Source organism: Sphaeramia orbicularis, chromosome 19, assembly GCF_902148855.1.
Source record: "Sphaeramia orbicularis chromosome 19, fSphaOr1.1, whole genome shotgun sequence".
In the NCBI taxonomy this organism is placed as follows: domain Eukaryota; kingdom Metazoa; phylum Chordata; class Actinopteri; order Kurtiformes; family Apogonidae; genus Sphaeramia; species Sphaeramia orbicularis.
In genome coordinates this window covers 40,041,658-40,056,862 of record NC_043975.1, presented here as the reverse complement: position 1 = coordinate 40,056,862, position 15,205 = coordinate 40,041,658, and the positions used below count along the sequence as shown (strand labels likewise).

At 38.8% G+C, this 15,205-nt stretch overlaps 1 protein-coding gene across 4 annotated transcripts in view; it reads left to right on the top strand.

Annotated features, from left to right (window-relative positions):
• Positions 1–1,613: 1,613 nt before the first annotated feature.
• The window catches only part of l3mbtl2 (L3MBTL histone methyl-lysine binding protein 2), a 49,132-nt gene continuing 35,540 nt past the window's right edge, over positions 1,614–15,205 (top strand). For 3 of the 4 annotated variants that reach the window (XM_030122436.1, XM_030122435.1, XM_030122434.1), the window contains exons 1-4: positions 1,614–1,755; positions 2,131–2,502; positions 2,654–2,732; positions 2,935–3,068. In XM_030122436.1, coding sequence (XP_029978296.1) covers positions 2,152–2,502; positions 2,654–2,732; positions 2,935–3,068 — 564 coding nt within the window. In that variant the 5' untranslated portion in view covers positions 1,614–1,755; positions 2,131–2,151. The remainder of the gene's footprint in view (positions 1,756–2,130; positions 2,503–2,653; positions 2,733–2,934; positions 3,069–15,205) is intronic. The other variant, XM_030122433.1, reaches the window with a different exon arrangement.

The window sequence follows — 15,205 nt, the reverse complement described above, 5'->3', positions numbered from 1 at the left end:
TTGTGCAATGATGTGCTGTAACTTCACAGGTGATGTGTTTAAAAGTGATCAGGTGAATCAAGTGATTTCACTTAACATTTAAGTTAAAACATGGTATAAAAGCCTCAGTATGGCTCATTGAGCTGTCAGTTGAGAAAGCACCATGCCCAAAACTAGAGAAATCCGTTTGGACCCGAGAAAAATGATTATTGATATAGACAAAGCAGGAGAGGGATGCACAAAGCAATCCAAGCATTTCCAAGTGTCAAGAACTGGAGTGAGAAGTATAATCCAGAAATTCAAAAACAGCCACACAGTACAGAACAAGCCTTGCAGAGACAGGAAGTGAAAGATTTCAAAGACCCTGGAAAGAAAACTAGTGAGAGATGGGTCCAAAGACCCCAGAACAACTGCCAAGAGACTGGTGAATGACTTGGCCACATCAGGAATCATAGTCTCTAAGATGACAGTCACTATAGCTCTGAACTGGAATGGACTGAGAGGATGCAGACCAAGAAAAAATCCACTTTTGAAGAAGAGACACCTTTAAGCCAGACTTAAATATGCTCAGGGCAACCTGGAGAAACATTATGCATACTGGAAGTGTGTCCTATGGTCTGATGAGACAAAACTAGAGCTCTTTGGCCATAGAGGCAGCGTTTATGTTTGGAGAAAAAAGGGAGAGGCATAGAACCCAAAGAACACCGTCCCTAAAGTGAAACATGGTGGTGGGAGTATTGTGTTGTGGGGATGCTATAGTGCATCTGGAACTAGAAATCTGGTCAAGGTGGAAGGAATCATGAACAAAGAAAGATGTGGAGATTTTGAAAGAAAACCTCAAACAGTCAGCAGTAACACTGGGTCTGGGTCATTGCTTCATCTTCCAATATGACAACAATCCAAAACATACATCTCTCTTGGTGAAGAGCTATCTTCAGAAGACCAAAGTGAATGTAACTGAGTGGCCTGCACAGAGCCCTGACTTAAATCCCATTGAAAATATTCGGGGTGACCTAAAAAAGAACATCCATGCCAGAAGGCCACCAAATCTGGAGGAGCTGGAAAGATTTGCCAAAGAAGAATGGGCTCGGATTCCTCAAAAAAAGTGTCAGCGACTTGTAATAAAAAAATACTATGACTGCAGGCTGTTATCCAGCAAAAAGGATACACAATTGACTATTAGGATCAGGGGGGCTAATAATTTTGACCCTGGTACTTTTTGTTTTTTGTGGAATATTTTCATTTCTGTGTGCAAACTAAAATCATGTAAGTATCCAAAATAAAACTAGGATATCTAAAAAAGCTGTGTTAAAAATGTGTTGCTCTGTGTAAAAGCACTCGGGAAATACCTTTAAAACAATGACATTTTTGTAGGGGGTCTAATAATTTTGTCCTCAACTGTATGTACAACAGCCAAACACACACAACCACAAACAGAAGCATCTGAAAGTGGAAAATCTACTCCAGTAGACCAAATCTAGTCAAATTAAACAACATTTTTTTATTTCTACCTCACAAATACGACGCTGACAACATCCTCCGGAGGATAGTAACAGGTGTCCTGTTGAGCCACCGTACAGAACACCAGGCGTCCTTACTACCAAAACATCAACTCCCATAATTCCTTGACCATGCGTCTGACGTACCGATGGTGACGTTTATAATAGGCGACAACCATAGTCTGTAGAGCTGCTAACATATGTTTTAAAATGTCTATTAAACTCGTTTTGTAACTATAACAAAACTTCATTTTGTGTCCAGGTGTTACTGCTCTATGTAAGTTGTCATATATTTGTGTAACTTCCGAGCTGTAGCTTGTTTTTAGGCACGTGTTATTTCCACGACTAACAGCGAGCTAGCAGGTACACGAATGGTTGTGTTCTTGGTTTCTTTATTTATTCAGCTCAGGTTATTTTCTGCGGATAGAAATGACTGAAAGTTACTAACTAGGACGAAACTATCCTCCAACCGTGTCTTTCTCTGTGAAATGTGTATTCATCTAGTCTTTACATTTGATCGAAATTGGCGTTAAAGAATTCATTTTGTGTTTTTGAGTTTGCAAAATGTAATGATTTTCCTTTGCAGAAGTCAGAATAAAATAATACAACTCAAAAGAGAAGTATGTCTTAGATTCTGCTTTATAATCGACAGGGCTCTAGCTGAGAAGACGGGATGCCCTACCACTGTGTGGCCTATGGATGTGGCAAAACTGCAGAGGATGGTGTTACGCTGTTCAAATTTCCCAAGGATTCAGAGGAGTTTAGGAAGTGGGAGAAGCAGGTCCAACGCACACGCAGCCAGTGGTTCGCCACTCCGAGCTCTCACCTCTGCAATGAGCATTTTGGCAAAGAGTACTTTGAAACCAAGTCACCCTGTGGTTCCTTGAAGCTGAGGCCAGGAGCAGCTCCCACAGTTTTTGTCCGACCGCACTGTTCCTCCTGCAATGGCGTTGGCTGTAGTAAATGTCTACCTGCTATTCAGTGCCGAGGCATTACATCTGAGCCAAAAGAGCACAGCGTACCTGTGAGTAGTTTTTGAGACTCAAGAGAGTTTACTGCAGAGGGGAAAAATAAAGAGATCCTGCCACTTTGAGAGATTTAACAATGTTTTAGTTTATGTTCAGAATGTAACATGAGGGAATTTTTTCATGTCCACTGCTCCCCTTGTTTTGTTGTCTTCACAGTCAGAATTCAGTGAAACGGCACCTTTACAGTTTGACGATGCTAACGTAGACGTTGACGCGGAACGGCCAGGTGAAGTACAAATGAGAACAAAGGGGGGAAAGGCATTCAGAATATGAAATGTAAAAAATAACTAGCCATTAAATGTTCCAGCTTGTAAACTTAAGGGGCTTTTAACAATGATAAATCCTATTTTAACTAAAAAGAAAGCAGCAATATTATTTACAGTGGTGTGGCAGAATGTGTCATTACTTTCTTTTTCTCTTTTTTTTAGTCATATGTGAAATGTGTGGTACCAAAGGGAATGTTAGCACTTTCTTTTCAAAGAGCAAGCGTTTCTGCAGCATATCCTGTTCACGCTCCTTTTCATCAAACTCCAAGAAGTCCTCCATACTGGCACGTCTGCAGGTGAGAAGAAATGTGATGTTTCTGCCCAAAATTAATTAAGGAATTTGTTCTTTGAGTACAAGATATTTGCTTGAATCAGGGGAAAGTTTTCTGCTAAAAAGGTCAGGATTTTGATGAAAGATTATGTAGTGAATGTTAAACAACATATTTAAACAAAAAGAAAGGTTCCAGTGAATCCTGAAAAACATCTCACAACATCTTGAATTCATTTTTCAAGTACTTTAAATTCTGTATGACATAGGAATTACAATTTTCATACATTGCAGTATAAAATATCAAAATAATTGCTGAATTTGATGTTTTTAGATAATTTATTGAATCACCTTGTCTTACACAGATCAGAATAGCAGACACAAGTCTTTTTTTATGTTGTTAAAATAGTTTAATTCTAGAAAAAACAAGGTTCAGTTCATTATTTTTTATATATTTCTGTGTGTGTATGTATGTATACGTGTGTGTGTGTATACATATATATATATATATATATATATATTTATGTGTATATATATATATATTTATGTGTATATATGTGTGTGTGTGTCTATATACGTGTGTGTCTATATGTGTATATGTATACATATATATGTATATATGTATACGTGTGTATATATATATGTATATGTGTGTGTGTATGTGTATATGTATATATGTGTGTGTGTGTGTGTACTGAGCAAAAGTTTTAGATGGCCTTTAGATTTGTTGTTTATATTGTGTCTAGGTCCACATTAGAGCCCGACCGATATGGGATTTTTGGGGCCGATACCGATATTGGGGGCTAAAAAAAAGCCGATATCCAATATATCGACCAATATTGGCTGATAACCGATATATTGGCCGATATATGAAATAAGAACACTGATCTACATAGGATATAATAATCTTATATTGGATAATTGTGGACAGGTGGATTAACAGTTGCATAAATCTTTGTTTATCTCACACAGATAATTTACACAACTTTCAAATGCAAACTATGCAATCACAAAAATAATTTGGCAAAAAAATATTACTTACCACATAATTATGTTTTCTCTCAAAAATTTTGATTTGTCTACCTTATGGCACTACAACTTCTTATGTGGACTAAGGACTAAACTGAGCATGTGCAGAGTGAATTAGGTGAGTCCTAAGTTGTTCCTGATGGGAGCAATTGCAAGAGTTACAACTGACCCGTGTTACAACTGCCCCCCCTACACTAATATCACCCAGGCCTGCTGGCAGAATGAAACTGTGAGGTAGACAGGAAGTGCACCAGACATGGGTGTGTGTGGGGGGGTGAATACTTCATAAATGAGGGGGGGTGGGGTTCAGCGGTCCATCCTTGTCAGAGCGCGCGGTAGCGGTCCGTGATTTTTGCCGGGGTGGGGGTCGGAGCGGGGGTGGGGGGGATAAGCAGTCCAGCAGTCCATCCTTGTTGGAGTGGGGGGTGGGGGGTAGCTCCGTGATTATGTGATTGTGTGTGTGGGGGGGGGGTGACGGCGTCATTGTCCAAAGAGGCGTGAAAGTGAAACTAACCCGCTTTAAAGTTCCTCTTATTCTCCGGACAGCACACATACACACAGGAGCAGCGAGCGACAGAATCCCCGCGCAGCAAAAAAAGTTAATACATTGGCTACATATTGGCCGATGTTGATTAATTGGCGATACACTATAATCGGCCCGATTAATCGGCCAGCCAGTTAATCGGTCGGGCTGTAGTCCACATGTTGTCTGGGTTCAGAGCCGCCGGGATGACGTTGGCAGCTGCCTAGGGCCCCCTCACTGAGGATGGCCCTGATGGCCGCATGGTCATTTATCTGTACAACTTATTAAAAACCATCCATTGTACACAAACCACCACAGTTAGCCCAGTGGCTTGGCTGAATGTTTGTGCACTTTTGGAAACAAATTTGATATTTGGCACAGTTATACATATGACCATTGCGAATCATTCTGGATATGGAAACACCTCAACAGCTCCCCCTGGTGGCAGGTGATGCCACCTACATATACAAAATTGCCCCTAGTGGCCAGTAGGAATGTCGTACAGACATGAAACAAACACCAAAATGTTGGTCTCATCGAGCCCGACAAATCATACATTCACACCCATGAGCTAACTCCAACAGGAACTTGGCAGTCTGCCTCTGATTGTATTCTAAACTCAAAGAATTAACAAGACAAGACTCTATCCACCATCACTGCTTATTCAGTTCAAACTTTTATGACACATTTTATATGTTAATATGTTCAGGAGACTCTGCTTTCCTCTAGTCCAAGAATTTTTGAGATAGGATGTACGGTTATGGATGAACTGCAGTTTGATTTACAGGATAGCTGTGTTTTACAGAGGGGCTTTTTCTGTGTCTTTTTAGCCCAGTGGCTTAGCTGAATGTTTGTGCACCTTTTCAAACAAATTTGATATTTGGCACTGTTATTCGCAATATGACCATTGCAAATCTTTCTGGATATGGAAGCACCTTGACAGTGCCCCCTGGTGGCAGGTGGCACCACCTAATAGTGCGGCCACTGGAAATACTCCTTCTATTACAAAAATGGCTATAACTTTGCTTCTAATCAATATTTTTTCATTCTGTTTTCACATATTAGATCTACAAAACATGTGTAAGTAATAATAGTGCATTTTAATCATATAGCATTTATGTAAGTGTTAATAATTTTATGATTTTTCATTAATATGATAAATCTTGTCAGGGAAATACAGTAGAAAAATTATGTTTAATTTCATTTAATGCATAAAATACAATGTTGTCTTTGACTAGCTGTTGGTCATAATGGTCTAAAACATGAGTACATTCTATATGACATAATTAATCATATTTTTTTAACTTTAATTAATCATTTAACAATATTAAATGTCGGACACAGATAGGATCTTTTTTGCCGCGTTTCCACTGCGTGGTACAGGCTCGACTTGGCTCAGCGTCTTTGCATTTCCATTACGTAAAAGGACCTGAAATCAGGTACCCAGTACTAGTTTTTTTGGTATCAAGGTTCCAAGCGATACTAAACCGTGACTTAACACTGCAGACCACTTATTGATCAGACAGTTTTCCACTTTGGGAATATGTCCCTCCAAGAACTGTGGGTAGCATATGGTGTAGGCAAGCACTTCTTCTATGCACAAGTCCATGAGATTGTATCATCACTTGGTGCTGAAGTTTCTATGGCCATGCCCATGTTCCATGCATTCACAGGCTGTGACACAAAATCAGTGTTTGCAGGAAGAAATAAAACAGCCTGGAATACATGGAAAACATATCCACAAGTTACAGGAGCCTTCAATGAACTTGCCAAGTGTTCAGTTGGCATTCTGCTGGAATGCAAAATGATCCTGGAAAGATTTGTTGTGCTCCTGTATGACAACGAGTGAACACAATGAAGTAAATAGAGCCAGGAGAGAACTATTTGCTCATAAAGGAAGAGAGCTGGAAAACATCCCCCCTACAGAAGGTGCTCTAGACCAACACATTAGAAGAGCTACATATCAGGGAGGTTTTATTTGGGGTCAGGTTTTGGAACCTAACCCTGATTTACCAAGTCCTGGAAACTGGGGTTGGCAAAGATCTGGAAAGAGTTGGGAGCCTCTGTGGACTACATTGCCAGAGGCATCAAAGATCTGCAGAGAGTTAATTTGTTGTCTGTACAAGAAGGGGTGCAAGTCCTCTTACTGTGGCTGCAAAAAGAAGTCACTTAAATGTGCAGAGTTGTGTTCATGTGCTGGTCAGTGTACATCAGCATAAATAATGCATATGTGTATTATCTAAGTTTTGATACAACATATGTTTAGATTCCTATGAACATTGCCTGTAGCCACTTCCATTGAAGGACAGATATTGTACTTAAATTGATCTGTTTTTGGAATGTATGTGTACCAACCTAAAATACACATTATAATATGTGTATATGTTATGGGTATAAAAACTGTAACTCGCCATTTTCATATTTAAATTTGTGTAAAATGTATTTGTAATTTTGATTATTGTTAACTGAGTTTCTTCTTTAATGAAACCTGAATTTAATCATATTATAGGTTAACAGTTTATGCCAATGTAAAACTCCCTGTGAAAGATTGCTGAAAATTGTGTCTGTATGTATGAGAGGGCACGTATTTTGCATTTTATATTGTTCTCATATGTTATGAATAAATCATATCAAATATGATACGTTTTCATCTTTTTAAGCCACCTGACTAGAACTTTAACAAATTCTTATGAAGGAAAATACAATGATTGAAAGATTTCTGGTATATTGATATTTTGTGGCAATTCCTCTAATTTATAGAAATATAATATTACATTTTTTAGGCGAAATGCTAAATTATCAGTTATAATCTTACTTTAGCAATGCTTATATGGTGTAGATTCAAACTTTAGCATCTAGTCCATTTTTATTGGAAGCTATATCTAAAAACAGAGTGAAAAAATATTGATTAGAAGCAAAGTTATAGCCATTTTTGTAATAGGAGTATTTCCAGTGGCTGCGCTATGTAGGTGGTGCCACCTGCCACCAGGGGGCGCTGTCGAGGTGTTTCCATATCCAGAATGATTTGCAATGGTCATATGTATAACTGTGCCAAATATCAAATTTGTTTCCAAAAGTGCACAAACATTCAGCTAAGCCACTGGGCTAAAAAGACACAGAAAAAGCCCCTCTGTAAAAACACAGCTATGTTGTGAAACAAATTGCGATTAATCCCTAACCGTACATCCTATCTCAAAAATTCTTGGACTAGAGGAAAGCAGAGAGTCTCCTGAACATACTGATATGTAAAATGTGTCATAAAAGTTTGAACTGAATAAGCAGTGATGGTGGAAAGAGTCTTGTCTTGTTAATTCTTTGATTTTAGAATACAATCAGAGGCAGACTGCCAAGTTCCTGTTGGAGTTAGCTCATGGGTGTGAATGTATGATTTGTCGGGCTCGATGAGACCAACATTTTGGTGTTTGTTTCATGTCTGTACGACATTCCTACTGGCCACTAGGGGGCAATTTTGTACATGTAAGTGGCGCCACCTGTCACCAGGGGGAGCTTTCGAGGTGTTTCCATATCCAGAATGATTCGCAATGGTCATATGTATAACTGTGCCAAATATCAAATTTGTTTCCAAAAGTGCACATTCATTCATTCATTTTCTGAACCCGCTTTATCCTCACTAGGGTCACGGGGGTCGCTTGGAGCCTATCCCAGCTACATAGGGGCGAAGGCGGGGTACACCCTGGACAAGTCGCCAGTTCATCGCAGGGCTGAACATATAGAGACAAACAATCACTCTCACATTCACACCTATGGGCAATGGAGCTAAGCCACTGGGCTAAGTGAGGCAGCGCTAACCCTCTCCTGTACTGTTTTGTGACTGGGGCCCCCCAAACTAGAGGGATTCCCCCTATGCAATGACAAACGCTATGAGGGTAATGTAGAAGTGACATCTGCCCTCGCGCAACCCCCATCACATCCCCCACTTACTGTCAGTGGAGGAAGAAACGGTCTTTCCACACTGAGCACGGTGGCGTGGGCATTTAAAAATAACATCAATGATGAACTGCTCCTACCCTTCAGGGTTTGCAAAACGACAAAAAAGAAAGAAGTAGAGGAAAAAATGCCAACGACAGCGGTAAGTATTAAGTAAACCATTGTTTTCTCCAAATAGGCTACAACTGTGTGATATGTTTTAAACTCTGCGAACAAAACCCCTCACATCAGTGACCAAACACAAAGATGGATGTTACCATGAGAGGGTGATGATTCAGTTCAATAACTAATCATATACACACAACACAACGTTGTTCTGTTTGAAGAATTTAAGTATAGAATAAACACAACTTCTCGATTGCCCTTTTCTACTGTTGTACAGCGTTCCAAAACTTCTTTTGAGCTAAATAATTTTGATGTGGAGGACCGAAGTACGACAGCATTAAAAGTATTTTGTCATGAAAAGCCAAAAGCTAAGCCTACGGAAGTGTTTTCACTTACTCTTGACAGTTGTCTGCCCCCTGCTGCGGTCACGGAGAGAACTTTATTCCAAACAAAATTGTCTGGTCCTATGAATCCCATCCAGTTTGGCCAAATAATCCATCAAGTTCAATGTACAGGGTGTCCCATAAGTCTCCATACATAGGAGACATAATACATTCCGTGCATATATGGTTCTAACATGTATTTCTTTATATTTCAGATAACCCAAAGAATGCATTTGAATAAAGAGCAACGAATTGACATCATCCTGATGGCCGGTTCAGCAAGCAGTCGTATGGTTGCAAGTGCATTTAACAGAAAACATGGGACGAGTATCACACACGACACTGTGGCAAAACTTATTGTCAAGTTAAAAAAAAAACAGGAAGTATTTTGGATCAATTTGTTCCCGACAAAATGGAAGTCATATTGAGCATATTATATAAATAAAAATGGTTTATGTCAAGAAACGTTTATTTTTCCTATGTATGGAGACTTATGGGACACCCTGTACATTTTCGGTTAGCTAGCAATATCCGTTGGTGATCTCTCACATTTTTCTCCTATTGGGATGCCATTAGGAGAAAAATGTCCCTTTTCCATTGCATTTGTCCGTGTCATCAATATGTATGTTCCTTCTGTTGCAGCTGGTTTAGGCACAGAAGAGGATTAGATTAGGCTGGCAGCAAAAGTTTTTATTTTCAAGCCAATATTTCCTAGAGTCCCTCACATCAGCTCTTTGCCCTCACTGTGTAACTGAGTTCTCCTCACGTTCAAGGCAGGCACACGTAAACAATACATGAGGCGTTCAGGAACAATTAGAATAATTAGGAAATTATAACACTTTTCAAAATCGTCAAATATTCAGAATATTCAAATACAACGTCAAAAAAATGAATGGTGGTGTCTGTGAACCATGTCTGTAAACCATGTAATCACAATCCTACATTTTAAACTCTAATTATCTAAATTTCCCACACTTGCCCATCAACACATCACAACACTTTGCACCATGTGCTCAGGTAGTTTTGCCGATGAGGTCTGACGTTACATTTTGGTGCATTATGGGAAGTGAAGTTCTTCTCCTGCAAAGTTACTATCAAATCCTCCGCACTTTAATCATATACTTCTAGAATAAGGACAGAAGTAAGCCTACTCACCAAATGCCTTTCTTTTTTTTTTTTTTTGCTTTTGTAGGTGCTTTGCTTAAATTTCTGTCAGCGCCACTTGATAGTGACAATACCACCTCCTCACAAGCTGAAGGTATTTATCAGGCTACATGGAATTAGTTAAATCACAGTCTAGGAAAAAAAATCTTATAATTATTAAATCTATCACAATCAGAACTAATTGCATATTATTATATAATTAATAGGCCTAATAATAATAATAATAATAATAATAATAATAATAATAATAATTTAAATAATTTTATTTGTTTATCCTTTTATCATCAGTAGTACTAGGCCTAGTAGTACTGATAGGAGTAGAATAATAATAAACATTAATATAACCAAATTGTGTCATTCCCATCAACAATGCCTAATTGAAGACACTGTGTCCTTTACTACACTCTAGTGGATACTCTGTGTTGCGTAATACAGAGTAATTCATGACTCATTAAATGCACCAGAAAACATCTGGATTTTATTTTTCTTCTTTGGTGATTCGACCACCACATCTTCGCGTATTAGGGGCCTCACTTTACTTTCTTGCCGAGGGCCCCCAAATATCTTGAAACGGCCCTGTCTGGGTTCATGTTGGAAACGTATCTCGTGAGCACTGTAAAAACTGAAGTCATATTCCTTGTATGTGTTCACATACTTGGCCAGTAAAGCTGAATCTGATTGTTTTTGCAGCACTGAAATGAACATGCATATTTATTTCTCTGTCGTTTCTTCAGATACAACAAGAAAATATAGGTGAGATGTGCACTGCCTTAAAAGACAATCAAAAAATTGAACTACATGGGTTGTAAAGGTTGAAGTCATTATTTAGTGTAACCCCTGACCCCATGACAAGAAGCAGCCAAAACCATTAGAAACATCTGGCATGTGCTGAATGAAACCTGGAATAAAAAATCAGGAAATGAATGCCAAAAATGTCATAATATCTGAACAAAAGGATTAAAGACATGCTAAGTGTAAAAGGAAGGTCACACTAAATACAGCCACTTTGGCTGATAGAAGCATTTATTTTTTACTGAAACTTTTGTTTTTACTGCTGTACATACTAGAGTAAAGTATGTACAGCAGTAAATAAAGACAGAAATAAATATGCATGTTCATGTCAATGCTGCAAAAACAACAAATCTAAAGGCCGCCTAACACTTTGCACAGTGCTGTGTCTGTCTGTCTATCTATATCTATCTATCTATGTCTCTCTCTCTGTGTCTCTCTCTGTCTCTCTCTCTCTCTCTCTCTCTCTCTCTCTCTATATATATATATATATATATATATATATATATATATATATATATACATATTAGTGCTCTTCTGTAAAAGAAAGAAAAACCCACAGTGGTCACTGAAATGACTTGAAATAGACAAAAGTGATAATAAAAATTTACCGAAAATTAAATAATGAAAATCTGACATTGCTTTTGAATTGTGGTTCAGCAGAATCATTTTAAAAAACAAACTAATGAAACTGGCCTGGACAAAAATGATGGTACCCCTGGAAAAGATTGAAAATTATTTGACCTCAGGGACATGTTAAACAACATGTGTCCTCTAAGTAGCACTACAGGTGTCTTCAAACTTGTCATTAGTCAGTCTGCCTATTTAAAGGGTGAACAGTAGTCCCTGTGCTGTTTGGTGTCATGGTATGTACCACACTGAACGTGGACCTTAGAAAGCTAAGGAGAGACTTGTCTCAGGAGATTAGAAAGAAATTTATAGACAAGCATGTTAAAGGTAAAGGCTATAAGACCATCTCCAAGCAGCTTGAGGTTTCTGTGACTACAGTTGCACATATTATTCAGAAGTTTAAGGTCCATAGGACTGTAGCTAATCTCCCTGAATGTGGCAGAATGAGGAAAATTGATGACAAATTGAAGAGACGGATAATATGAATGGAAGCAAAGAGCCCAGAACAACTTCCAAAGAAATTGGAGGTGAACTCAAAGTTCAAAATACATCTGTGTCAGATCACACCATTTGTCACTGTTTGAGCCAAAGTGGAATTTATGGAAGACAATCAGGGAGGACACCACTGTTGAAAGGAAATCATATAAAAGCGGGACTGGACAAGCCACAAAGCCTCTGGGAGAATGTCCTTTGGACAGAGGAGACAAAACTGGAGCCTTTTGGCAAGTCACATTAGCTCCATGTTCACAGATGCAAAAATGAAGCATATCAAGAAAGAACACTACCTACTGTGAAACATAGAGGATCAATTATGTTCTGGTGGCTGCTTTACTGCATCTGGCACAGGGCGTCTTCAAACTGTTCAGGGTACAATGAAATCTCAAGACTATCGAGGTGTTCTGGAGATACTGCCTAGTGTCAGAAAGGTTGGTCTCAGTCGCAGGTTATGGGTGCTCCAACTGGTTAATGACCCAAAACACACAGTTAAAAACACCTGAGAATGGCTAAGAGCAAAACATCTGACTGTTGTGAATAGCCCTGCGATGAACTGGCGAAATGTCCAGGGTGTACCCCGCCTTCGCCCGTAAGTGGCTGGGATAGACTCCAAGCAACCCCCGTGACCGTAGTGAGGATAAAGCGGGTTCAGATAATGAATGAATGTTCTGAAGTGGCCTACTATAAGCCCTGATCCAAATCTTATTGAACACCTGTGGAAGGAACTGAAACACCCAGTCTGGAGAAGGCACCCTTCAAACCTGAGACCTGGAACAATTTATTCATGAGGAGTGGGCCAAAATACCTGTTGACAGATGCAGAAGTCTCAATGAAAGTTACAGAAATCATTTGAATGCAGGGATCGCCTCAAAAGGTTGTGCAACAATATATTAAGTTAAGGGTACAATCATTTTTGTCCAGGCAAATACATTAGTTTGTTTTTTTAAAATGGTTCTGTTGAACCACAATTCAAAAGTAATGTCTGATTTTCATTGGTTCATTTTCAGTAAAATTTTATTTATTACTTTTGTCAATTTCAAGTTATTTCAGTGACTATTGTGGGTTTTTGTTCAACAGAAACGTACCAACAATTTTGTCCATGTGTGTATATATATTTTCTGGGGCATGAACAGAGGAGAAGATTAGGAGAGAGAAGGTAGATGAAGAGGAGGAGCAGAGGGGAGGTCAGAGAAAAGGAGGAGCAGAAGGGAGGTCAGAGAGGAGGAGGAGTAGAGAAGAGCTCAGTGTATCATGATGAGTCTCCCAGCAGTCCAAGCCTATAGCAGCATAACTAAGAGTAGCCTGAGCCACCCTAACTTTAGGCATCATCAAAAAGGAAAGTTTTTTAGAATTCTCTTAAACATAGAGAGGGTGTCTCCCTTCTGGCCCGAGGTAGGGAGGTGGTTCCACAATAAAGGAGCTTGAAAGCACTGGTCTACAAGTAAAATACTTCCAGAATAAAAGTAGAGAAATTTTACCACATGTGAGTCACTGATAAAGAAAAATCAAGCCAAAAATGGCGATTGGCTGAAATTTTCCAAGATACAGTCTTGGGTCAAAATGTGATATTCAAGAATTAATGAGAGAATGGGTTTTACTTGAAAGGAATATTTGTCTCAGAGCTCCCAGATCTACTTCAAAACACTGTCTGCACATTACAGTACATTCACTTTACAGGTTCTATCTAGTGGAATATTTCTAAATCTATTACATATTACATATTAATATAGTACTTATTATTGTTATTAGTATTAGGGACCAAGCCGAAAGGTAAGGCCCTCTCACGTAGTGAGAGGCCTTGCCTGCAAGCAACGCCCTATTGTTTTTCTTTCGTTTTTATGTTATTATTCAGACACCACTTTCACCTGGATTTTGACCCCCTAAACATGCTTGAAAACTCACCAAATTTGGCACATATGTCAGGTCTGGCAAAAATTTTTATAAAATGTAAAAATTTACCCCATAGGTGCCTAAATGAGCTCTCTAGCGCCTCCTAGATACACAAAAATGGCCCTAGCGGCCAGTAGGAATGTCGTAGAAACATGAAACCAACGCCAAAATTTCCGTCTCATCAAGCCCGAAAAATCATACACTAATCATCAGGACCTAACTCCAACAGGAAGTTCAGAATTTGCCTTTCAAAATAAAATGCTCAAATTGCAAACTTCCAGTAGGAATGTCGTAGACACACGAAACCAATGCCAAAACTTTTGTTTAATCGAGCTCAACAAATCACGCACTGACACCTATGAGCTATCTCCCCACAGGAAGTTTGCAATATGCCTTTCAAAATAAAATTTTTAAAACTAACTCCGATGACACCATTTGTCGTATTGACTTCGAAATAGCACCAAAAGATAGTGAACCCTCCTCAAAAAAGTGATCTCATACTTTTTCCATAACTGTCTTGTTTTTTTTTTTTTTTAGAATCCCGCAAAGTTGCGATGTTTGGAACTCATTTTTCACTTTGGAGTTTTTCCCCACATGTGACATATCTATCCTTTCACAGGACTCAGCACAACTCTCACATGCAAAAATTTTTGAGATACGATGTACAGTTATTGATTTATAACAATTTGTTTATTTTCATACTTTTTTCCACTTTAGACTGCCATTTGACCCCCTTAACATGCTCCAAAACTCACCAAATTTGCCATGTATGTCATGGCTGGTGAACACTCACATTCAATATCAAAATTAACCCCTTGGGTGCCAAAATGGACTCTGTAGCGCCACCTATGTACTAAAAACACACAAAATCTGCCCTAGCCGCCAGTAGGAATGTCACAGAAACATGAAACAAATGCCAAAATGTTGGTCTGATTGAGCCCGACAAATCATACACTGACACTCATGAGCTAACTCCAACAGGAAGTTGGCAATCTGCCTTTGAATGTTACTCTACATTTCTGCAATTACTGCTTATTCATTTCAGACTTTTTAGGAAAAAGTTATACCTCATTAAATTCCCACAAGTCTACAGAATCCAAAAGTGAAAGAATTTTTCAGATACAACCTACGGTTATGGAATAATTGCAATTTTTTTGAAGAGTATGTTTAGTTTCACTTTTCACAATGACAAAATCCCTATATAAGGCT